Raw genomic sequence first — 25,531 nt, 5'->3', positions numbered from 1 at the left:
CAAGCAGGCAACCGGAAAGTGAAGTAATCCGTCCAAAACGCGGTGGGGGCACAATTATAGTGCAAGTATAGGGCCAGAGCACAAAGTAAGTTAAAAACAAGGTAAAACAAAATAAATCTAACCAAGATGCAAAAACGGGAAATTTTTTAAAATGAGGCTAGCGCAGCGCGCTGTGATACCGACAGCCACAATGCAGCCAAAGGCACCTTACCAAAGGCAGAGCAGGAACAAATGCTCGCCTTAAATAGGAGCTCACCTGAACTCCAGCAGAGCGCTAGAACGCTCAGGCAAGTGGCACGTGATGGACAAGTCCCCCCCCAAGATGGCGACCGGCGCCACAAGCAGGCAACCGGAAAGTGAAGTAATCCGTCCAAAACGCGGTGGGGGCACAATTATAGTGCAAGTATAGGGCCAGAGCACAAAGTAAGTTAAAAACAAGGTAAAACAAAATAAATCTAACCAAGATGCAAAAACGGGAAATTTTTTAAAATGAGGCTAGCGCAGCGCGCTGTGATACCGACAGCCACAATGCAGCCAAAGGCACCTTACCAAAGGCAGAGCAGGAACAAATGCTCGCCTTAAATAGGAGCTCACCTGAACTCCAGCAGAGCGCTAGAACGCTCAGGCAAGTGGCACGTGATGGACAAGTCCCCCCCCAAGATGGCGACCGGCGCCACAAGCAGGCAACCGGAAAGTGAAGTAATCCGTCCAAAACGCGGTGGGGGCACAATTATAGTGCAAGTATAGGGCCAGAGCACAAAGTAAGTTAAAAACAAGGTAAAACAAAATAAATCTAACCAAGATGCAAAAACGGGAAATTTTTTAAAATGAGGCTAGCACTAGACTGTATCTTGCTCTCCAGTGGCTGAACCTGGCCTCCACCTACAAGGTGGCCCAGGTATACAACCTGTGTCTGCCCTATCTGGCACTTGGTGGCCTTGATAGTGAGACCTGCTGCTTGCAGTGCCTCTAACGTCTTCCGCAGGTGGACCAGGTGATCCTCCCAGGTGGAGCTAAAGACAGCGATATCGTCAAGATACGCCGTGCAGAAGTCATCCAGCCCAGTAAGGACTTGATTCACCAACCGTTGGAAGGTGGCAGGTGCATTTTTCAGACCGAAGGGCATCACCACGAACTGATAATGCCCACCAGGGGTTGAAAATGCGGTTTTAGGTTTGGCGTCCTCAGCTAACCTGATTTGCCAATACCCAGCTGTCAGGTCAAACGTACTTAGGTAGTTGGCCGAAGCCAATCTATCGATAAGCTCGTCTGCCCTTGGTATTGGGTGGGCGTCAGTCTTAGTGACTGCATTGAGACCCCTGTAGTCTACGCAAAACCTCATCTCTCTCTTACCACCCTGGGTGTGAGGTTTCGGCACTAGAACTACGGGACTAGCCCAAGGGCTATCCGAGGGTTCAATGACTCCCAGCTCCAACATTTTCTGCACTTCACTCTTGATGCAGTCTCTAACGTGATCAGGCTGCCGGTAGATTTTACTCTTCACGGGCAAGCTGTCACCAGTGTCAACCTCATGGGTACACCAATCGGTCTGGCTGGGTGTTAGAGAAAACATATGTCTGAACGACTGAAGAACCTGTTTACAGTCGCTCTGTTGATGTTCGGAGAGGCTGCCACAAAACACAACACCATCTACCGATCCATCGTCAGGATTCTGAGTGAGCAGGTCGGGGAGAGGGTCACTCTCCTCCTCCTGTCCCTCATCTAGGGCCATGAGCAAACTCATGTCCTTCCTGTCGACATATGCTTTTAGCCTGTTGACATGGAGCACCCTGTGGGGGCTCCGGGGAGTACCCAGGTCGACCAGGTAGGTGACCTCTCCCTTTTTCTCCAGGATGGTGTAGGGCCCGGACCACTTGTCCTTGAGTGCTGCTGGGGCCACTGGCTCCAACACCCACACCTTCTGTCCGGGCTGGTAAACAGTCAAGACAGCCTTTTGGTCATGCCAAGCTTTTTGGAGTTCTTGGCTGGCCTTAAGGTTTTCAGATGCCTTTTCCATGTATTCAGCCATCCGCGAGCGGAGGCCAAGCACATAGTCCACTATGTTGGTTGCAGGCTTTTTGAGAGGTCTCTCCCATCCTTCCTTCACCAAACACAGGGGTCCCCTTACAGGATGCCCGTACAAAAGTTCAAAAGGGCTGTAGCCAACCCCCTTCTGTGGGACTTCTCTGTAGGCGAACAAGAGGCAGGGGATCAGGACGTCCCATCTACGCCGAAGCTTTTCCGGTAGTCCATGAATCATCCCTTTTAGGGTCCTGTTGAATCTCTCAACAAGCCCATTGCATTGTGGGTGATAGGGTGTAGTGAACTTGTAGTTAACACCACATTCCTTCCACATAGCAGTTAAGTAGCTCGACATAAAGTTTGCACCTCTGTCGGAGACGACCTCCTTAGGGAAGCCCACTCTGGAGAACACTCCAACTAGGGCTCTTGCCACAACAGGGGCTGTAGTGGTCCTAAGGGGAATAGCTTCAGGATACCTGGTGGCATGATCCACTACCACCAGTATAAACTTGTGCCCTGATGCTGTAGGTGGTTCCATGGGACCGACAATGTCGATCCCCACCCGTTCAAAGGGTACCCCCACCACAGGCAGTGGTATAAGGGGGGCCTTTGTCGTGCCACCTGACTTACCACTGGCTTGGCAAGTGACACAGGAGCGGCAAAACTCCTTGGTATCTTCGTTCATGTGAGGCCAGTGAAAGTGTGAGACGAGCCTGTCCCACGTTTTCGTCTGGCCCAAGTGACCTGCTAAGGGAATCTCGTGGGCCAAGGTAAGTAGGAAACCACGCTGAGACAAGGGTACAACCAGCCTCCTGGTCATGCCAGGCTTGGGGTCTCTTGACTCAGTGTACAGGAGTCCATCTTCCCAGTATACCTTGTGGGTACCTGTGGCGTTCCCAGCAGCCTCAGCAGCAGCCTGCTGTCTGAGGGGTTCAAGAGAAGGGCAGTCTAACTGGTCCTTCCCCAGGTCTTCCCTTGAGGGTCCCCCTGAACCCAAGAATTCAACTTGATCAAGTTCGAATTCCCTAGGCTCAGTTTCCCGCAATTCCTGTAGGTCAGCCTCCTCCGAGACTTGATCCTCGACCTGGGGCAAGGGGGAAGGCGCAGCCTTAACCCTACTGCTCTTTTTCTTGGGAGGTGTCTGGTCCTTTGTTCCAGGATCCAGCACCTGTTCAGTGGGGCATTTCCTGACCTGTGACCTAGTCACGGCGAACACATGTGCTGGCAAACCTAACATTTCCATGTGAGTCCGGTGCTCCACTTCTGACCATTGTGACGACTCCAAATCATTGCCCAACAAACAATCCACTGGGAGGTCTGGACTAACTACAACCTTCTTTTGGCCAGTTACCCCTCCCCAGGAGAAAGCTACAATTGCCATACTGTGATTGGTAGTGACATTGCTTGCATTGGTCACCAGGAATTCTGTACCTGGCATGATCTGTCCAGGGTCCACAAAGTTAGGCGTCACCATGGTGACGCTGGCACAAGTGTCCCTATAGGCCTGAGCCATCTTTCCATTTATGAAAGGCGTCTGTCGGTATTTGCCCAAAGAATTGGGGCTTACGTCAGGGGACACGTCCACGTCCCCTGTACTGACAAGGACAGCCTGAGTGAGTGTGCCAACTAAGTTGTCACGCCCCTCAGAACCCAGGGTTAACCCTACTAAACCCTTGGGAGGCGCACTACCACTGCTGACTGTACTAGGGGGCACAGGTGCCTTAGGGGCTGCAGTGGCAGGAGTCTGCCCTCCTCCTTTCTTGGTGCACTCACTAAACCAGTGAGATTTACTTTTACAGTACTGGCACCATCTTTTGGATTGGCCTTCTTTCTTCTTTTGGGGAGCCTGACCCCCACCCTCTTTGGGTTATTGGGGACCTGTCGAAGACTTCTGGTCACTTTGTTCCCCTTTAGAATCTTTACCCTTCTGGTCTGCTTTCTTCTGACCACCTTGATTCTGGCCCTGGTTCTGTTTAACTCTTGTACGAACCCATCTGTCTGCCTTCTTTCCCAATTCTTGGGGAGAGGTCAGATCCGAGTCGACAAGATGCTGATGCAACAACTGGTTCTGACAATTGTTTAAAATTTGTTCTCTCATCATCAAATTATACAATCCTTCGTAATCAGTAACCTTACTGCCCAGCAACCAGCCCTCAAAAGCCTTAGTGGCACAATCGACAAAATCAGACCAATCTTGAGACTGCGTTTTCTGGGTATCCCTGAACAGCACCCTGTACTGTTCAGTGGTTAGGCCGAACCCTTCAACGAGCGTATTTTTCAAGATTTGGTAATTGTTAGCATCCTCTACCCTTGTGGTGAGGAGCTTGTCTCTTCCTTTTCCTTCAAAGGAGAGCCACAAGATAGCTGCCCACTGACTCTGGGGAACGCCCTGCACAGTGCAGGCCCTCTCCAAAGCAGTAATCCATTTGTGGATGTCGTCCCCTTGTTTAAAGGGGGGCACTATCTTACCAAGGTGTTTCGTATCGAAACTCTTTTCCCTATTACTAGGTACATTGCTGCCACCAGTGGGGACTACCCCACTTAACTGTTGCTCTCTTGCAAAGGCAAGCCTCTCCTTGGCCAGGGCAAGTTCTTCCCTTTCAATCCTTAGTTTAGCTGCCCTTTCCTTAGCTTCGTACACTCTCCTCTGGGGGGACGTCATCCCTCTCTGAGACGAGTTGTGAGAGCCATTGGTTTGAAGGGATCTGCCAGAGCCTCTTGACAGAGATCTGGCTCGTCCGTTCCCAATGTTAAGCTGACCTGATAGTGGCCCCAGGGGTCCCCCAGTACCGCTATCATGTTTGCTTAAGTTGGACCTGCTAAGTCTGACGACTTCTACCTGTCCCTTATCTGCCTCATCCCCAGAGAGATCCTCATCCTCATCCTCCTCCACATCCTCGTTCTCGGTTGCGAGGTGAATGAGGTCAGGATCGTCTCGGGTTCCCTCGAGGGGAGGCATGTCTCCTTCTGGATTAGAAGAGCTACGAAGTTTCTCAGCTCTCCTGGCATCATAAGTCTCCAAGAGACCAATCAGAAAGGATGTTGTGGGGTTAGACCCCTGCTGAATCTTCCTGGAGTGACACAACCGTCTCAACTCCTTGAAGCTCAGCACAGTATATCCTGAAGGGATGACCTGTGGAGGGTCAACTGATACAAGGGGAGACCCAGAGTTTCCTCCTTTGTCCGACATACTGTTTCTAGTGTGGTGTAAGTGATGCACCTACCTACACTATGTGTTTACCTACTGTTCCCTTGCTAAGAGTTGTAGCCAAGGTGTGCTAAGCCTTGAGGAGCTACAACAGCTGGTTCAGTAGAACTCAGAGTATTCTAAGCTTTTAGTTATATGTACTAACAGTACTTGTGCGATCTTTCAACAAGATATTCTTAGGATACGTGTGGTAAAACAACAGCAAGCTCAAATCCCAACCGCTGCTCACCAATGTGAGAAGTTGGCCCGATATGCAACGTTCGCTATTCTAGCGACCGCTATGTATCGTTCCAACGACCCTTATGGTGTTTGGTTGTAAGTCAACCTATAGATCAGCTATCCTAGTAGCGTGGATACGAGCAGTCTAAGGCTAAAGACTCGAGAGGGCGTGTTAAGCCAGCTGTTTACCACACATGTACCCCTTGAACACCCAGTGAAAGGACACCACACAAGTGTTATGAAAATAAACAGGATATTTATTAAGAATCACAACAGCCCTGCACTCTTTATGAGGACAGGGTACTAAGCACAAACCAAATCTCTTTAGCAAATACTTCAAGTGCACAATTAAAACAAGTGTCCGAGGACACGGAAAGGTTAAGGTCTCGGGCGGACCCGATAAGGCAAGTCGGAAGCGAGGGACTCGGGACCCTAGAGTAAGGAGGCTATGCAGGCACCGAAATGCCGAGTTACCTAGCCACGAGGGCTGCGGCTGCACAAGTCTTACAGGCGTCGGGGTCTTCGCTGACGAGCCAGGAGCCGGAAGAAAGGAGTTGCTGGCCGGCGACCAGTGCTGAATAGTTCGTAGAGATCCAAGCCTGGATCGGAGATTGATGAAACCTGAAAGCAGAGGGGACCAAGTTCGTACTACTAGCCAGTAGTCAGAGGGTACCAGGAAGGCACCGGTTGGCCGTCACCTCGACTAGGTGAGTGGGCGACGCTAGGCTCTGCAGTCTCACGGACCAGGAGGCGTTGTCGGCGACCACGGTGGAGGTGCGAGCTGTCCCACGAAGGATGATGCTGTCGGCGTCGCTGGGCCCAGGATGGGGCAACAAGCCTTGGCAGATCTCAGGGCCACGGGGTGGGCCTAAGATGGCGTCTTGAGTGGACCAGGAGGGTCCGGGGTGCTTCTCGCAAAGATGGAAGCAAGGGCCAGTCTGGAGCAACCAGACCAGCAGTGATGATTCTCGGATGTCGTCACAGAAGGGCACAAGCCAGCGGCGAGTGACCAGACAACGTGCTGAGCAGTGAGCAGAAGGGCCCCACGCAGATCGTGGAGATGCTGGGAGACTGCACTTCGGTGCTAGAGCGGCTCAGGATCGGGGCTTCTCGGACCCCAGAGCACTCACCAGAGAGTTACCTCGATGGTCGTGCTGGTTTTTAAGAGCGTGCAGGTTCTGATGATGGCCGGTCCCTCGAGGTCTCGTCGCACCCACAGATCACAGCTGAGCTGATGACGTGGGTAGAGGTCAGAGGTGCCAGGGAAGCCGGTTCTCGTCGAGCTGGGCCGTCGGATCCTTGAGGAAGGACTTGCAGCAAACCGCAGAGTTCTTAGTTGGTGCCCGCTGACGCAGGGTGACTACTCCTTAGCCACAAGGGAGAAATCTTGAGAAGAGTCTTGAGTGTCCTTTCGTAGAAAGTAGTTCTTGATTCAAAGATGATCTAATTTGGAAGGGTCCCCGCTCCGGTCTTTATCCTAAAGAAAGGGGTGGGTACATGACTAGGTCCTGCCCTAAGGGTGGGACCAGGAAGGGGGGTAGTTACGCCCCTCTCCCCTGCCGGGCTTTCCCCAGGCCAGGGCTGTCGCCCCTGGAACTGGTTCTAACCGGCAGATGCGTAGTGAGCACCGGGGTGCCACTCCGCAGTCACCTTCTCGCCAAAGCCCTACCTACCCAGAATACACAAACCCTGTCTGGGACGGTGCGAACAGCGCCCTCGACAGGAAACCCTTTGTCCAAGTGTTCCTCGCTGGAAGGACTCCCAGCAGCAGGAGGTCAGACTTGTGTCTGTGGTGGCAGCATCCATTTTGTGGAGCTGAGGCTTCAGTTAACTTTAACCGGGGTTCACAGTTACGTACATGTCGTGTCCCTCTAGAAGGGTGGGATACTAACCTCATCGCCAGAATTGGTGAGAGGGCAGCACCCCGATTCGTATGACACCTTACTCGACATGCTTTGATAACGCGATACCGGAGTTACCGATATGGTACGCGTTATCATGGAACAGCTATTGGGTCTTGATTCCGCAAGCTGCAGCCGGGCTCGGCTCGGGCCTGAACCTAGCTCACACGAGCCCACGCACTCTGCCTTCAGGATTGATAAGGCCTGCCATAGGAGTGACTGATAGGGACTCGGGTGTCCATTGTATGGTTAGATATAGGGCTACTATACCTAAAGCGAAGGGTGGTTACACGTCTTCGCCCCAGCTGTCGTGCAGCCAGTTGTGTCAAATTTAAGAGGCCAGCCAGGGGTGGCATAATACATGCTGCAGCCCCTGGCGGCCCTGGGTACACCTATGCCCTGCGTTACGGGGTCTGATAAGGTGGCCCAGTACCAATTGGTAAATGCACCTAGGGTACATATCGTAATTTAGAAAGAGAACAGCCAGGCTGTGGGTCTGATTAGCAGGCCCACAGCCAGAGAAAGTCGTAAACCAGTGAAACAAAAGCAAAAAATCTGGGTGATCATAGGATTGCAGACCCTACTCTCCTACATGCGCCTTTCTAGATTTCTGCAGTGTTGACGATGAAGTCGAAGATCTTCATTGTACCAGAGGGCTGAGGGGGATACTCTGTTGGGCTTCATGATTTTCTCTGGGGCCACTAGGTCAGCAGCACTTCTGATCCAGTCTTGAAAAGCTGAGGCCGAAAGTGCCGGAGTATTTCCACCCTGAGGACGGGAGGAAGCCAGGGAATGTAGCATCTGAGGCATATCTGCAGTTTTCCAGGCACGAGTGCCCATTCTGGTTCCAGGCCTGGAGACTAAAGGGGCAACTGGTCGTATGTCTATTTGAAAGATGATGGCCCTGTGGTCAGACCAAGTAATTGGGATGATATCTAATACAGATATGCCAGGGTCATTCGTGAACAGACCATCAAGGGAATGTCCAGCTTGATGCGTAATGCCCTTGACTAGTTGATGCAACCCTAAATTGGAAAAATCAGTTGTAAGTTGGGCAGTGTCGGAGTTGTCCTGCTCTTCCAAGTGAAAATTAAAATCTCCCAATATAGTGCATGTATCAGAACATATAATATTGTCACTTAGGTCAGAAAGGGAGGAAAGAAAAGAATTACGGGGGCCAGGGGGACGATAAAGTATGACACCCTTTAGTGCCTGCTTGGGGGTAATGCTGATAGCAAAAGCGGCTGATTCACAGTTAGCCGAGTTTATAGGATCGAGTGTGGTACGATATTTATCCTTAAAGATAATAGCAAGGCCGCCACCTCTTCCTACAGGCCTATCATGTCTGACTACACTGTACCCAACCGGAGTAGCATTACAGAAATCCGGACCAGACCCGGCATCTGCCCAGGTCTCAGTGGCAAACAGTAGATCCAGATCATGAGTGACGATAAATTCATTGATATAAAAGCTATGACATGGAAGTGAGCGCGTATTGATGAGCGCAGCTCCACATCCATGCGAAGCTCTGTTCACTACAACATTGGACCTGCCATCCTGTATCCCAGAATGGGCAGGGCTACTGGATTGGGGAAGAAGATATCCACAGCCTGGACACACAAATAATCGAGTGACCGTCGCATCTTTCAGGGGGGCAATAGTACAGGTCGGACAAATCTTACCAACATTCAACTCTTTTAAGTGCCGGGAAGAGTACATCAATCGGGGGGCAAGGGTTATGGCCCTGGGCCGTGTCCGGCCGCGGACGGGCGCAGACGGGCTTGGCTTTGGCGCGGCTTCGGCGCGCGCCCGCTGCGCCAGCCCGCTGCGCCGTCTGGACATGCTACTTAATATATGGGACGCGAGGAGGGCGGGAGGCCAGCGCGACTAGAGCGCAGCCCCAGCCCACACCCAAGATGGCGCCCGCCGCCGCCTTCCACAAAACAAAAGCGGTAAGGCGAGGCAAGAGAAAGCTAGTACAGCGTGAGTAGGTGTCAGTGTGCCTGCTCTCAATTCCCAATTAAAACACTGTGTTTAAAAGTCCCCCCAAATTATTTTGCACATAAAAGTTTAATTGCATAAAAACGCTACTTTCTAATCAGTAAAGCGACAGGAATTGGATGATACACGCAAGTATGCTCGCAGCCCTAGTACTCCCGACTAGGGAGAGCTCTGAAGGCAGCGAGCGGCGATAAGATCACAGCTAAATAGTCCGGGGAGGGCGGGAGGCCAGCGCGACTAGAGCGCAGCCCCAGCCCACACCCAAGATGGCGCCCGCCGCCGCCTTCCACAAAACAAAAGCGGTAAGGCGAGGCAAGAGAAAGCTAGTACAGCGTGAGTAGGTGTCAGTGTGCCTGCTCTCAATTCCCAATTAAAACACTGTGTTTAAAAGTCCCCCCAAATTATTTTGCACATAAAAGTTTAATTGCATAAAAACGCTACTTTCTAATCAGTAAAGCGACAGGAATTGGATGATACACGCAAGTATGCTCGCAGCCCTAGTACTCCCGACTAGGGAGAGCTCTGAAGGCAGCGAGCGGCGATAAGATCACAGCTAAATAGTCCGGGGAGGGCGGGAGGCCAGCGCGACTAGAGCGCAGCCCCAGCCCACACCCAAGATGGCGCCCGCCGCCGCCTTCCACAAAACAAAAGCGGTAAGGCGAGGCAAGAGAAAGCTAGTACAGCGTGAGTAGGTGTCAGTGTGCCTGCTCTCAATTCCCAATTAAAACACTGTGTTTAAAAGTCCCCCCAAATTATTTTGCACATAAAAGTTTAATTGCATAAAAACGCTACTTTCTAATCAGTAAAGCGACAGGAATTGGATGATACACGCAAGTATGCTCGCAGCCCTAGTACTCCCGACTAGGGAGAGCTCTGAAGGCAGCGAGCGGCGATAAGATCACAGCTAAATAGTCCGGGGAGGGCGGGAGGCCAGCGCGACTAGAGCGCAGCCCCAGCCCACACCCAAGATGGCGCCCGCCGCCGCCTTCCACAAAACAAAAGCGGTAAGGCGAGGCAAGAGAAAGCTAGTACAGCGTGAGTAGGTGTCAGTGTGCCTGCTCTCAATTCCCAATTAAAACACTGTGTTTAAAAGTCCCCCCAAATTATTTTGCACATAAAAGTTTAATTGCATAAAAACGCTACTTTCTAATCAGTAAAGCGACAGGAATTGGATGATACACGCAAGTATGCTCGCAGCCCTAGTACTCCCGACTAGGGAGAGCTCTGAAGGCAGCGAGCGGCGATAAGATCACAGCTAAATAGTCCGGGGAGGGCGGGAGGCCAGCGCGACTAGAGCGCAGCCCCAGCCCACACCCAAGATGGCGCCCGCCGCCGCCTTCCACAAAACAAAAGCGGTAAGGCGAGGCAAGAGAAAGCTAGTACAGCGTGAGTAGGTGTCAGTGTGCCTGCTCTCAATTCCCAATTAAAACACTGTGTTTAAAAGTCCCCCCAAATTATTTTGCACATAAAAGTTTAATTGCATAAAAACGCTACTTTCTAATCAGTAAAGCGACAGGAATTGGATGATACACGCAAGTATGCTCGCAGCCCTAGTACTCCCGACTAGGGAGAGCTCTGAAGGCTCTATATACATTTTACCCTTGTTTTTAAGTGAATTTCTGATTTTTTTTAAAGACCCATTCAGGCGTTTTAACAGAGCCAACTATAACTTCACTCAAACCATATTCAGTGGAAATATATTAGAGATAAAGTACCCCCTGCTGCACCTTCTAAGGATATTGCAAGTCAACAAGGTGTTCCATAACCATGTAGAGGAACGAGGAAGGCAGAGTTCCTTTATAAGGTTACGGAACTCTAAGGTGACTTGCAATAATCTTATTATATGCACCAGGTGGTACTTTATCCCGTATAATACATGGTCACACCATCACCTTTCCTACAAACCCATAGCTGTCAAGGTTTCAGATTGCTATGTGTGACATTTTGATAATTTCAGTGTAATTACGAGTGACATTTTAATGGCTATGAGTGACACTTTCTCACAAGCAAAATCAAGCAATGAAGACAAGGGAAACATATATATATATACCGGAAATGACACCTCTGTATGAACTGATCAAACTGTGCTGAGAAGCCCCAGCACCAATCCAAACAACTCAAAGAGTGTATCCACCTCCTGTACCAAGTGACACTCAAAGAAAGCCATCTTCTTACACAAATGTCACCTCATTAGGAGGGTTTGTGTAGTATGTATTTGTTATGACAGAAAAGAGAGCCTGGCCTTTCTTATACATCTGCAGAGCTACCACTACCGTGGAAACAGAGTGCAGTTGTAAGGAGCCAAGTAAAATTACATACCCAAAGCATTAGGACTAAAAGATATTACCTTGAAATAAATGCTTGTAAATATTTATTTTTTTCGAAAATAATGCATTTTTTAAACAAATAGGTAAAAACAAGTTGTAATTCTAAATATGTTTTGCCGTATTGTCAGTTGAGTTTACCTTACTTTTCATCTTCTTCACTGTGGGAAACGCATGATCAGTTTCTCTTCCGGGTCACCCGGGGCAGAAGCAGCGGAGCAGATGGACTCTCCTCAGGCCTGAGAGGGGAACAGTGTCCGGGTCAGGGGGGCAGCGTCAGCATCAGCAGAGGAGGTGGAAAGAAGCCTCCTCTCAGGATACCATAGCCCCGCCCCCTCCCTCTCAGTAATGTCTGCTTCCGGGTCAGCAGCGGCAGAGTCAGCGTCAGTACCGGATGTTGACGAGCTCTCCTCAGGCCTGTGAGTGTGATAATGTCTGGGTCACGGGGGGCAGAGTCAGCTTCAGCAGCGAGCCCCAGCCTCCTGCAGAGGAGAGGAGCCCTGAGGGTCTGTCTGTCTGTCCAGAGGAAGGAGGAGCCCTGAGGGTCTGTCTGTCTGTCGAGGGGAAGGAGGAGCCTGAGGGTCTGTCTGTCTGTCCAGTGGAAGGAGGAGCCCTGAGGGTCTGTCTGTCTGTCCGTCCAGTGGAAGGAGGAGCCCTGAGGGCCTGTCTGTCTGTCCAGTGGAAGGAGGAGCCTGGCTGCAGTTACCTTCAGTTTCAATGGTAGACACATCAGGGGTAAGTGAGCCTCTCGCAACCATCGGCAACCTAAGAGGTGTGAATACAGCCTGGGGGAGTACTGACCTCACACCATCATCAGGAGGGAGGGGGGAAGGTGTACTGACCTCACACCATCATCAGAGTGCAGGGGGAAGGTGTACTGACCTCACACCATCATCAGGAGTGCAGGGGGAAGGTGTACTGACCTCACACCATCATCAGGGGTGCAGGGGGCAGGTGTACTGACCTCACACCATCATCAGGGGCGAGGGGTGCAGGTGTACTGACCCCACACCATCATCAGGGGGGAGGGGTGCAGGTGTACTGACCTCACACCATCATCAGGGGTGCAGTGGGCAGGTGTACTGACCTCACACCATCATCAGGGGGGTAGGGGCAGTTGTACTGACCTCACGCCATCATCTGGGGGGGAGGGGGCAGGTTTACTGACCTCACACCATCATCAGGAGTGCAGGGGGAAGGTGTACTGACCTCACACCATCATCAGGAGTGCAGGGGGCAGGTGTACTGACCTCACACCATCATCAGGGGGCGCAGGGGGCAGGTGTACTGACCTCACACCATCATCAAGGGGCGCAGGGGGCAGGTGTACTGACCTCACATCATCATCAGGGGGTGCATGGGGCAGGTGTACTGACCTCACACCATCATCAGGGGATGCAGCCTGCAGGTGTATGTGTAATGTTTAATTGTGAGACGACATGGCCCACTGTCATATATGAATCCCTTCATTTAGCCATGGCTCTTTAAAGAACATTGCATTATGATATTTAAACACAAGTCAAGTCATAAAATTTGTATAGCGCACTACATACCCAGAGGGTTTCAAGGCGCTTAGGAAGGGGAGGAGGATTATTTGTCAAATATCCACGTTTTAAGCTGCTTTCTGAACGCTAGGTGATTCTGGGTGAGGCGAAGGTAAGCGGGTAGTGAGTTCCATGTTTTGGCAGCTAGGTATGAAAAGGATCTGCCTCCCATGGTGGTCTTGTTGATGCGAGGTACAGTGGCGAAGGCTTGGCTGGAAGAGCGAAGTTGGCGGGAGGGGGTGTAGAAGGACAGTCGAGAGTTGAGGCAATCTGGTCCGATGTCGTAGAGTGATTTGTGTGCGTGGGTAAGCAGTCGGAAAGTGATCCTCTTATTGACGGGTAGCCAGTGGAGGTCTTTAAGGTGACCAGAGATGTGTTCGTTGCGTGGGATGTCTAATATGAGCCTGGCTGAGGTGTTTTGGATTCGTTGTAGTTTCTTCTGGAGTTTAGCGGTGGTACCTGCGTAGAGGGTGTTTCCGTAGTCCAGTCGGCTCGTGACTAGAGCGTGGGTGACTGTTTTCCTTGTTTCGGAGGGGATCCAGCGAAATGTTTTTCTGAGCATGCGAAGAATGTTAAAGCAGGAAGAGGATACGGCGCTGACTTGTCTGTTCATTGAGAGTGAAGAATCCAGGATGACGCCAAGGTTCCGTGCGTGGTCTGTCGGGATGGGTGCTTTTCCGAGGGCTTCCGGCCACCAGGAGTCGTCCCATGCAGAGGGGGATTTACCTAAGATGAGGACTTCTGTTTTGTCTGAGTTCAGTTTCAGACGGCTTTGTTTCATCCATTCGGCGACTTCTTTCATTCCTTCGTGTAGGTTAGTTTTGGCGGTGCTGGGGTCCTTGGTGAGAGAAAGGATCAGTTGAGTGTCATCCGCGTAAGAGATGATGTTGAGGTTGTGTTGGCGGGCGATGGCCGCGAGGGGGCTCATGTATACGTTGAAGAGGGTGGGGCTGAGTGAGGATCCTTGTGGTACGCCGCAGATGATTTCAGAGGCCTCGGACTTGAATGGTGGGAGGCGGACTCTCTGGGTTCTTCCGGTGTGGAACGAGGTGATCCATTCCAGTGCTTATCCTTGTATTCCGATGTTTCTGAGGCGTTGTAAAAGGGTGCTGTGGCAGACTGTGTCGAAGGCTGCAGAGAGGTCGAGGAGGATGAGGGCGACTGTGTCTCCATTGTCCAGTAGAGTTCGAATGTCGTCTGTTGCTGCGATGAGGGCGGTCTCAGTGCTGTGTTTGGCTCGGAAGCCAGATTGTGAGGGGTCGAGTGATTTGTTGGCTTCGAGGAAGGCGGCCAGCTGGTTGTTGACAGCTTTCTCGATGACTTTGGCCGGGAATGGAAGAAGCGAGATGGGGCGGTAGTTTTTGAGTTCGGTGGGGTCTGCTGTTGGTTTTTTCAGAAGGGCGGTGAGTTCAGCGTGTTTCCAGTCTTCTGGGAAGGTAGCGGAGTTGAAGGAGCAGTTGATGACGTCTCGGAGGTGCGGAGCTATGACGGAGTCTGCTTTGTTGAAGATGTGGTGAGGGCAAGGGTCTGTGGGGGATCCAGAGTGGATGGAATTCATCAGGCGGATGGTGTCCTCAGTGGAGATTGGGTTCCAGGCGTTAAGGGTGTTAACGGGGGGAAGATGGTCAGCAGATGGTAGGGTGGGTTGGCTTCCGGGTTGGTTGTCAAAGCTGTTGTGGATGTCAGCAATCTTGTTGTGGAAAAAAGAGGCTAGGGAGTCGCAGAGGGTTTGAGAAGGGGTGATGTCGTTGGAGTTGGCCGAGGGGTTGGAAAATTCCTTGACGATGTTGAAAAGTTCCTTGCTGTTGTGGGCGTTGTTGTCAAGTCGATCCTTGAATGCTGTTTCCTTGGCTTTTCGGATCAGTTGGTGGTGAGTACGGATGGCGCTTTTGAAGGCGTCCTTGTTGCTGGTGGATGGGTCTTTTTTCCAGTCCTTTTCAAGGGAGCGGCACAGTTTCTTGGACTTCTTGAGGTCATCGTTGAACCATGAGGCCTTCTTGTTGCCAAGTTTGTGTTGACGTTTTTTCAGTGGTGCTAAGGTGTCGGCGGTGTTGGATAACCAAAGGGTGAGGTTGGAGGCGGCTTCGTTGGCGTTAGAAGAGAGGGCTGGGGAGGTTCGAAGGAGCGATGTGGAGATCTGCTCCGTGGTGGTTTTGTTCCAGTTTCTTTGTAGAGTTGGTTGGAGGTGGATGATGGGTTTCGGCTTGTTGTAGGTGAAGTGAACGCAGCTGTGGTCAGTCCAGAGGAGATCCGTAGTGTGGCTGAAGGAGACATGGTTGCTGGAGGTGAAGATGGGGTCGAGTGTGTGATCTGCGATGTGGGTGGGGGAAGTGACCAGTTGTTTAAGTCCGAGGTTGGCGAGGTTGTCTAAGAGGGTGGCGGTGTTGCGGTCGTTGATCTTTTCAAGGTGGAAGTTGAGGTCTCCCAGAAGGATGTAGTCTTTGGAGGGGAGCGCGTGTGGGGTGATGAAGTCCGTGATGTCTTCACTGAATTTTGCGCGGGGTCCTGGAGGTCTGTAGAGGAGGGTGCCTCTAAGAGTTGTCTTGGGGTCGATGTGGATCTTGAAGTGAAGGTGTTCGGAGTTAGCGAGGTTGGCGTCGGAGCTGGTAGAAATGCGGATAGATTTCTTATGGACGATAGCGATTCCACCTCCTGTATGGTCGGTGCGGTCCTTGCGTGTGATCTTATAGTCATCAGGGATAGCGATGGCGATGTCAGTGTTTAGATCCAAGCTACATGTCCCAGAATGCTATGTATCCTTGCTGAAATTCAGGACTTGAGGTGTACTGTACAAGGGGGTCACTTTGTGACCTTGTTATAATACATCAAAGATTTAGTGTGGCCTCAGTGTGTGGTCTTAACTCCTTTATATCCACAATGGGAAACAACCTTTACAACGCAACCATTACATCGCACTACACTTACAACGCAGGCATTACAACGCATGATACTATATCGCAATTCACTACTACGCAGGCATTACAACGCATGATACTACATCGCAATTCACTACTACGCAGGCATTACAACGCATACCATTACAACGCATGCCATTGGAGTTAGAATAATATTTTTTACCACTACACTATCCAACACTTATTCTACTGTTGCACCCCCCGGAGTTAGAATAGTAATGTTTACCACTACACTGTCCAAACTTACCCTACTGTTGCACCCCCTGGAGTTAGAATAGTAATTTGTATCCCCATACTATCCAATCCTTACCTTAAATGCAATGTAATGATATGCGTTGTAATGGTTTGCGTTGTAAAGGTAGTATGCGATGTAATGGAATGCATTGTAAAGGTAGTTTTTTAAAATGCGATGTAGTTTCATGCGATCTAATGGAATGCGTTGTAGTGGATGTTGTGATGTAAAAACTAAGTTGTAAGTGCATGCGTTGTAAATGTATGCGTTGTAACGTCATACATTCGTCCAGAATGGGTCCGTGTGGAGTTGTTACTCATTTTCATGAATACCTGCTCAGACCTTGTTTTTTGATGTTTGTACTCAGTGGGAGGTTGTCTCTGCAATGGATTAAGAGGTATGCTAGGAGGAAACAAAAGCATATTTTTACAGAACCGTATTAGTTTCTTCTCTCAGAATGCATGTCTTTATTAGGCACCTTTGTCCACAGTTCTGTACGTTGAACCCTTTGATATCCGGACTTTGTTCCATAAAGTATGGTAGTTGTTTTATTCATAACTAGCATATGAAGCTGACTTCTAGTTCATTGATATACTAATAATTTGTGGGGCCCGGGCAACACATATTTGGGTCTCCCTATTTGGAATACATTTGAATTTATTACAGCTTTTAGGGTCATTGAAGTCCGTGTGATGCCCCAAAAATATTTAATTGTGTTAAACCTTCAGAACCCGGGGCCGGCAAAAGCATCTAAAAGCCCAAGCTGACTAGAGTCCACCAGCCAAGTACTATCAAAAGAAGCTTGAACAGACACTGCTGAAGATATTTCTTTTTGCGTTTGAGTCTATATTTTTTCTTGCAAAAAGGTTTTATGTGGCTGTCCAGTCAGCTTGTTACTCCTATTGCAGGAAATCCTGTTATTGGTTATGTGTTCTAAGTTTAGTGGACTAGTGCATAACATTACAATAAAAAGACTTATACATATAGCACTTGAAAGTGTAGCTTTAGTTGCTTAATATTTGTAATTACAAATAAATCCCCTTTCACAATAGGCATTCCTACTCCAGCAGCAAATTTTAAAGCACCGATCTCAGGATTTTCGCCATCGCATTAGTGAAAATCGAATAACTTTCTCTTTATTTCTCTTTCCCTGCCTTGTCCATCTCTACTTCTATATATGTGTAAACCTACGGATGTATGACATTACAACGCATGCTTTTACATCGCATGCCTCTACAACGCTGTTTTTACAACGCATGCCTTTACAACGCATAGTGCTTTGGGGCGCTGGATAGTGAATAGTTTAATTTACTATTCCAACTCCAGTCCCCGTGGATAGTAGGGAAGGTGTTGGATAGTAAATTAAACCTATTGCCTATCCTAGAGCGCCCCCCAGCACAATGCGTTGTAATGGTTTGCGTTGTAAAAGTTGCGTCGTAAAGACACTGCGTGGTAAAAGTTGCGTTGTAAAGGATGTTTCCCAAACCTACAGCTAAACCCGAGCCGCTTTCAGTGGCGGGCCTTGGCGGGGTCGCGAACCCCAAATCTCAACAATCGTTTCGCCGGTTTCCCACAAACGATGCCAGGGCCACAAGTATTCCTTTTCAGCGTGTTTTTATTTCAAGCAAAGTCACTCTGCTCATTTCGGAGGAAACCTCCTGGTTCACGAGTACGAGTGCAATGCAAATCACAGTGTTTATACAATATCATGTGACACACCTCTACGTAATAGACAGTGACAACAGATTGAAGGTGCTTGACAGTCCTCGGAGCTGGAAAAACAGACTTGTTTAGTCAATGTTGGGAGATACATCATGAGACATTGCATTAAAATCATCATGCAGTATGTAAATTAAACATTACGTCATTGCTGTTAACCTAAACATTTTTCTTGAGTTTTTTACGTGCTTTTGCGAAAAGCATTAATTTTGCATAGTCACGTGCGGCACCTTGTCATTTCCAACCAAATAAGTGCTGGCGAAAGTTCACTATGATTATAAGATAAACCACGCCATCTGTAATTCTACGCGCTTGGTGTAAAACACATTCAATCATTAATGCTGGTGACCAAGTGCGTAGAATTACAGATGACGTGGTTTATCTTATAATCACACAGAACTCAACTCTGAGGTGAGGCTGGGTAGACCACGCATACACAGGAGAATGTGAGGGTTGAGGCTGCACAGATCAAGCATGCACAAGAGAATGTGAGGGTTGAGGCTGGGCAGACCACGCATGCACAGTTGAATGTGAGGGTTGAGACTGGGCACACCAAGCATGTACTAGAGAATGTGAGGGTTGAGGCTGGGCAGACCACGCATGCACAGTTGAATGTGAGGGTTGAAGCTGGGCAGACCAAGTGTGCACAAGAGAATGTGAGGGTTGAGGCTGGGCAGACCACGCATGCACACTACGGGGCATATTTATTATTTTTTAGTGCAACATAGTTCAGCAGTTAGGTGCAGCACTGTGATGTGCGAGGGGGAGAGAGCCGCGCTGAGCAAGATTTATGAAATACAGCACGCTGCTGCACACTGCCCCGGCACTAGTACACAATCTACCTAGGGCCACACAAAACCTTTACACCATAGGCGTGTGTGCTGTCTAGCATAGGATTCGTACTGGAAACACACCATTCCAGTATAAAATCTATACATAGAGTAATCCTTAAACACTCCAGATTTAGTATTTGTCAATAGCGGTGGCTGTAGTCCTATTTAGATCGCATAATGCCAACCGTGTATATGTAAGAATACCCACTATCACCATTCATGGACTACAAGTAATTCACAGCGACACAGCTTGTGTACTACATCATCTTCAGAGGTGGGCACGCGCCACACCTATATTGAAATAACAAATCCCCTCTAAGAACCTCTGCCTCAGCCCTAAAGGGGTGAGAGGTCAAGCTCCTCACTTCATTGCAAACCAGGTGGAAATGCATACACCCGAACAAAAGCAGAGATCTCCTAGCTTGAATTTACTTTCTATTCCAAAATTACAGAGGATCAGATCAGGTGGACGCAGCTTTGGTACATGCTCCTTTCATCCAGAAAGCTGACAACCCACAAGCCTATTCAGACTAGATTCTTTCCTGGTCTGATTTGTTATCTCCTCTTTAATGTATTTCTGATTCAGTTCCAAGAAACCACAGGTTGAACATGCTCTCTATATATGCAATGACATAACAAGCGTTTTGTAGATCCTGTAGAGGTTTGGTATGTTGGCGCGTGCTTCAGTCACTGAACTGAATATTGCAAAGGAGAGCAGTACAGTGCAAGTGAGAATGAGAGTGCACTCTGGTCTGCTAGGGTGCTATAAACCTTTCATTGCTGCAAGGCTGTTAGAATATTCTCTTTTTTTGTGGTTGCACAGTGCACAATTTGAGCAGACCAAGGAACAGACATAGGGTTGACAACACATTTCAAATCCTTGCCTTTCATAATATATGAACTACGTTGCGGGTATTGTGACATTTTAATGATTCATTCTTTTCTGGTTTTAGAAATGAGCGATGTTCTCTGATCACACTGGGGTTGGTGAGACAGGAAGGAGTATTTTGACCCAACTGTCCTGTGATAACGTGTTGTCTTTTTCCTTTTCCTCTCCTCTGCAGACACTTGAGACTTGAACATCAATTTACCGGAATGGGGAGAAGACGGGCTCCAGGAAAGAAAGTGACAGCGCAGTGTTCACGTGAATCCGCAAGAGCCACAGTCCCATCTTTATGTCTTCATGACGTCTCAAATTCAAGATCTCGAAAAGATACTCAGAGGGACAATGAGTTGGAACCGCTTTCGGAGAACCTGCCCCACATTATCCTTCTATCCATGCTGGAGGAGTTGGAAGCAAAACTGGATAACTTGATGAATACTGTGGAGGACGTACCTTCTAGAGTCGCTGGGCTGATTAAGAAAATCTGGGTAGAAAAGGATCAAGGTTATCTAGATAATGGTGCAGTGTCTTTGGAGGTGGTCTGTCCGGCGAGCATTAGAGATTGTGCTGTTAGCCGGTCTCCTGCGACACCTCAACTGGACAGGTCAGAGGAACCGAACTTGTGTCTTCAGCCGGTGTTCTCTGATGGGCATGCACCAAAGCAGGAGTGTACGCTCTCCTCGCCAACTGAGGTTCAAGTGCGTCCAGAGGAGCCAAACCTTTGTCTACAGCCAATGTTTCCTGATCGACGTCACCCACAGCAGGACCAGTGCATGCAACCTGGGTTTCCAGATAGAAATGGAGTACAGCAGGATTGTCCTCTATCCCGGTGCCCTCAGACAGATCCTCCATGCAGTTCACAGGAGGCAAAGCTGTGTCTTCACTCGGGATTTGTTGATGGGCAGAGACCAGAGCAAGAACAGAGCGTACAGACGGCGTTCCCAGAAGAGTTGGAGCCAGATGAGCCCCTGAAGCAAGAACCATCTCCATTGTGTGATAATAACTGGGACCAGCAACAGAACCTCTGCCCACACCCACTATTTCCTGATGGACACGAACCACAGCAAAACCACCGTATACAACTTGCGCTGCCAGATGGGAATGGACCTGATGAACCCTTGGAGGAAGAATTGATGTGTTCTGATTTCCAAGATCGCCAGGCGAACCAGTGCCTACAACCCGTGTCACCTGATGGGAAGTTATCAGACGAACACTTAGAGTCTGGGCTATTGTCCTTTGATGATTTGGGGTCACAACAAACCCAGTGCCTACAGCAACACCTATTCTTGAAGCAGGAACTTCCTTTTGCGCAGGATCCAATCGTGAACTATGAGCTGGAATCTATGCGCCCTGAAGCACAGGAACCAGACAACCATGACAATCTAGAACCGGCCTATACGGATGCACATGGTTCAGATCAGAATTACAAGCTAGAACCACTGCACACTGCGGCACAGGACCGAGAGCTAGAGTCAGTGATTCCTGAAGCACAGGAACCAGATAAAAATGACAATCTAGAACCGGCCTGTACAGATGCACGCCGTTCAGATCAGAAGTACAAGCTAGAACCTCCCTGTACTGATGCAGAGGGTTCAGATCAGAACTACATACTCGAACCACTGCACCCTGAATCACAGCATCAACATCAGAACTGCAAGGCAGAACTGCTCTGTCCTGATGAGCGGGGTCAGTGTGTGCCTCCATCATTCCTAGGACTGGATACAAATACTGCAGATGAAGAATCAATGGAGAGAGGAAATACAAAATCACATTTATTGCTGTTCGAAGCTACCCCAGGTATGTGTTTCACTATAAATGGTCTCTCGAAGTGCATACTAACACAAGTAACCTCTTCAAAATGCGTGTTGGCAGATTTTAGAAAGTCTCTGAAGGGATGATTATGGTTTGGAATGAACCCACTGAGCGATACTGACCCCCAGCCTCAACAGCAGGGCTGACCAGGGATGTTGTTGTCACTGCAGAGTTCTCCAGGAGTGCATACCATCTCGTGATAGACAGATACACAAAGGTTTTGGAACTCTGAGGTGACTTGCAATAGGTTTTGGAACTCTGAGGTGACTTGCAATAATCTTATTATATGCACCAGGTGGTACTTTATCCCGTATAATACATGGTCACACCATCACCTTCCCTCAAACTTTGGTGCGTAGCTCCTATATATGCAGCAAACATGAAGAATGAACTTAAAACCTCTTGTGCAAAAGTAAAAATAAAAACTGTTAGATATTTGTTGCAAAAAGATGTTAGAAACAGTTCAATAAATGTCCATTGAAAAAAAAAAGCTGCAGTAGCTCGGAACGTGTAGAAACATGCAGAAAGATTCCACCCTTTCTTTATCTAAGGAAACTAATAAACATATTCCCTCTTCTTCTCATTGTAAGCTAGTAACATACAGCAGAAGTAATAAAAGCAAAGTTCTGTTTGTTGCTTTAAACAGCTGCTTCAATTATGCTTCGTTACTTGACCTTCTTTTCACATCAGCTGCTGGCGCTGGCAGCAGGCATTGTGCCCTCAGAACTCGGCTGTAATAACTTATAAAAGCCGAGTTCTGACATCTCTTCTTCATAATCACTGACTTGGTGCATCACAAATTCCTGATTATAAAGAAATTAGAGGCTGCCATTTATACAGGGATTACAGAATCCCATGTAATATAATTATATATAGACATATAATAACATTGGAACAGTTCAATGAATCTGCACAAAACTATTTGGGATTGGCATGACTAGTTTCATGCAGTGTTTTTTTGTGGTCTTCAAATTAAGCCACTAGTCATTTAAGATAGAGCTAGCGGGACCTTTAGCCCATGAATGGTCCGTGCATCTGGACTCGTGGACCCAATTGTAAAAATATATTGGATCCGATTGGATGAGGGAGCTTTTTCGCCCATCCATTTCGGATACGTAAACCCAAAGTTGGGTCTGCGGACCTGAAGCTCCCTGATTGGCTGACTACATCTTGAACCATTACATGACGAAGAGACTTGTTCCCCGCATCCTGTAAAAATACTAAAGAAGCCATAAAGAGCTGTGGTGCCATCCTGTCTCTCCCTGGCACAGGGGCTGCCTAATGTTAAAATGTAGAAAGAAATTGCTGATTTTGAGCAGAGGTTGGATTCCACATCATGACCCTTGAGGTCCGCAAACCTTAGGCAGGTGTCTGCGCAGGCACAGTAATTGGCCTTGTACGCTAGTGGACATTTGTGATGTTCGGAGACCTGCTGCTCGGTCTGAAACCCTATCGATGTCCAATAAGGATACACAAGTTTGCAAGGGTCCGAGAACCCCAAGAAAGTGTCCGGGAACCCTTCAAAATAAAAAATAAAGAAACATAAGCCAGGCCCTTTAGGGAATGCCCTGCTGTGCCCAGGCACCGTTGAACACCTGTGCCTGCTTGGTGTTGGCTGCAGGGAACTGTTGCGTGTGTATATGATGAAAACAAAAACACTGAAAACAAGCATTGGCAAAACAAATAGGTGTCTCCTATCCGAAAGCTATTGGCTTTGGCAACAAGTTTTAGCCATTATGTACACCTGTGTGACTGCTGTTCGAAATGGCTAAAAGTTAGTGGCATGAGGTTGGTGGGGTAGATAGAAGGGTGATAGATTGGGGTAGAGTGGAATGGGGTAGATTGGAGTCAAGTGGGGTAGATTGAATTAAGGTAGATTTGGGTGGAGTGGAGTAGATTGAGGTGGAGTAGGATGGATCGGGGTGGATTGGAGTGGGATAGATTGGGAAAGAGTGGGGTGGAATGAGGTAGATTGGAGTAGAGTGGGGAAGACTGGAGTGGAGTAGGTTAGAGTGCAGTATATTGGGGTAGTTTGGATTGCGGTACATTTGACTGGAGTAGAATGGAGTGGAGTTATATAGAATGGTTTAGGGTAGATTGGGTTGGGGTGGGGTAGAGTGTGGTGGAATTGATGGGAGTAGATTTGAGTGGGGTAGATTGGATGGGGTAGATTGGATAGGTAAGTTTGGGATGGAGTGGTGTAGGGTAGATTGGAGTAGGGTGGAGTGGATTAGATTCGACTGGAATGAGGAAGGTTTGGGTAGAGTTGGGTGGAGTAGAATTGGTTAGATTGGAGTGGGGTAGATTAGGATGGAGTGGGATAGATTACAGTGGAGTGCAGTAGATTATGGTAGATTGGAGTTGGATAGATTGTGGTAGTTTGGAGTGGGTAGATTGTGGTAGGAGTGTGAATGTAAATGTATTTGAGCTTATATAGCGCACAGCTACCCACAAAGGGTTTCCTGGCGCTTGCTTAGGGAACCCGTCCTGGTATTCCCCTGTGAGATAACCCTGGCAGGGTATCCACAAGGTGAAAGCCAGGCATCCCGCCGCGAGGGGCCGTTGTGGAGATTAAGCAAGCTATTGCCCAGAGTCGCAGAGTGTGAACCCGTGAGTCGAGAAGGCACCGGAGCGAGAATTATCGAGTCCGTGGAATTTTTGAGCCCAAGACCCGCCGAGGCGGGGAATTGAACCCTGGTCCAGGGCCGATCTCAGCTTCCGGGTCTGCCGCCTCTAACCCCTGAGCCACACTTCTCCAGTGTAGATGAGTTGAATAGATTGCAGTTGGATAAATTGAAATGGAGTTGGGTAAATCGGACTGAAGTAGAGTGAGGTAGATTGGGGTGAAGTCAGTTAGATTGGAGTAGATTAGAGTTGGGGTAGATTGAAGTGGAGTGGGGTAGACTGGGGTATATTTGAGCAGAGTGGGGTAAATCTGAGTGGAGTGGGGTAGTTTTGAGCGGGATGGGGTAGATTGAGTTAGAGTGGGGTAGATTGCGGTGGGTAAATTGGTAATGGATAGATTGGAATGGGTTGAATTGGAGGTGGATGGATTGGGGTACTTTGGAGTAGAGTGGGATAAATTTGAGTGGAGTGGATTGGAGTTGAATGGGGTAGACGGGTATATTGGAGCAGAGTGGTGTAAATATGAGTGAAGTGCGGTAGATTGGGGTGGAGTCGGGTAGATTGGGTTAGATCGAGTGTATTAGGGTAGATTGGAGTAGAATGGGGTAGATTGAGTTAGAGTGGGGTAGATTGCGGTGGGTAAATTGGGACTGGATATATTGGAACGGTGTGAATTGGAGCGGGATGGATTTGGGTACTTTTTAGTGGAGTGGGGTGGATTGGAGTGGAGTGGGGTGGATTGGTGTGGGGTAAGTGGTGTGGAGTAGAGGGGTGTGGAGTGTTGTTTCATGGGGTGAGTGGCATAGATTGGAGTGGAGTGGTGTGGAGTTGAGTGGCGTAGTGTGGAGTATACTTGGTGTGGTAGCGCACTGCCATTACAGACAACACATTTTCAATTGAAATGATCATTATATTTACACCGAAATATGGTTTTACTGCACATAAATGATAATGTTTGCAAATGTCATCCCCTAGTGTATTAATGTGTTTCAATCATATTCAAATATTTTTCTCCACACTTCAGTAATACAAAACAAATGTGCTTCATTTGTACTAATTCTGATATATTCTGAAACATCAGCCCGGTTTTTTTTTTTAGGTCTTGCCGCAACAGCGCTTAACTTTGTGGGCTTACTGCCCACCCATTGCTTTTTATTTGTTTCTTTGAATCTCCTTTAAACAGCCTTGCTTCCAAATGGCTAATCTTTCCTACTTGTCCCTCCTTTTCGTAGATTGTTCCCTCCCACGAAGCACCGTCCCGTTACTTGTATCCTTGCAATGGTCCCATATATC

The 25,531-nt window shown here is 48.7% G+C and overlaps 1 protein-coding gene across 1 annotated transcript in view; it reads left to right on the top strand.

Moving 5' to 3' along the window:
• The first annotated feature begins 20,411 nt into the window (after positions 1-20,411).
• Positions 20,412-25,531, top strand: part of LOC144758042 (uncharacterized) — a 43,008-nt gene continuing 37,888 nt past the window's right edge. The window contains exon 1 of the mRNA XM_078646408.1: positions 20,412-21,598. Within this exon, the coding sequence (XP_078502534.1) occupies positions 20,536-21,598 (1,063 nt within the window). The 5' untranslated portion in view covers positions 20,412-20,535. The remainder of the gene's footprint in view (positions 21,599-25,531) is intronic.

This window comes from Lissotriton helveticus, chromosome 1_1 (genome assembly GCF_964261635.1).
Source record: "Lissotriton helveticus chromosome 1_1, aLisHel1.1, whole genome shotgun sequence".
NCBI classification, from domain to species: Eukaryota; Metazoa; Chordata; class Amphibia; order Caudata; family Salamandridae; genus Lissotriton; species Lissotriton helveticus.
Note: the sequence above shows the minus strand (reverse complement) of the source record. Positions and strands in the feature narration are given on the sequence as shown.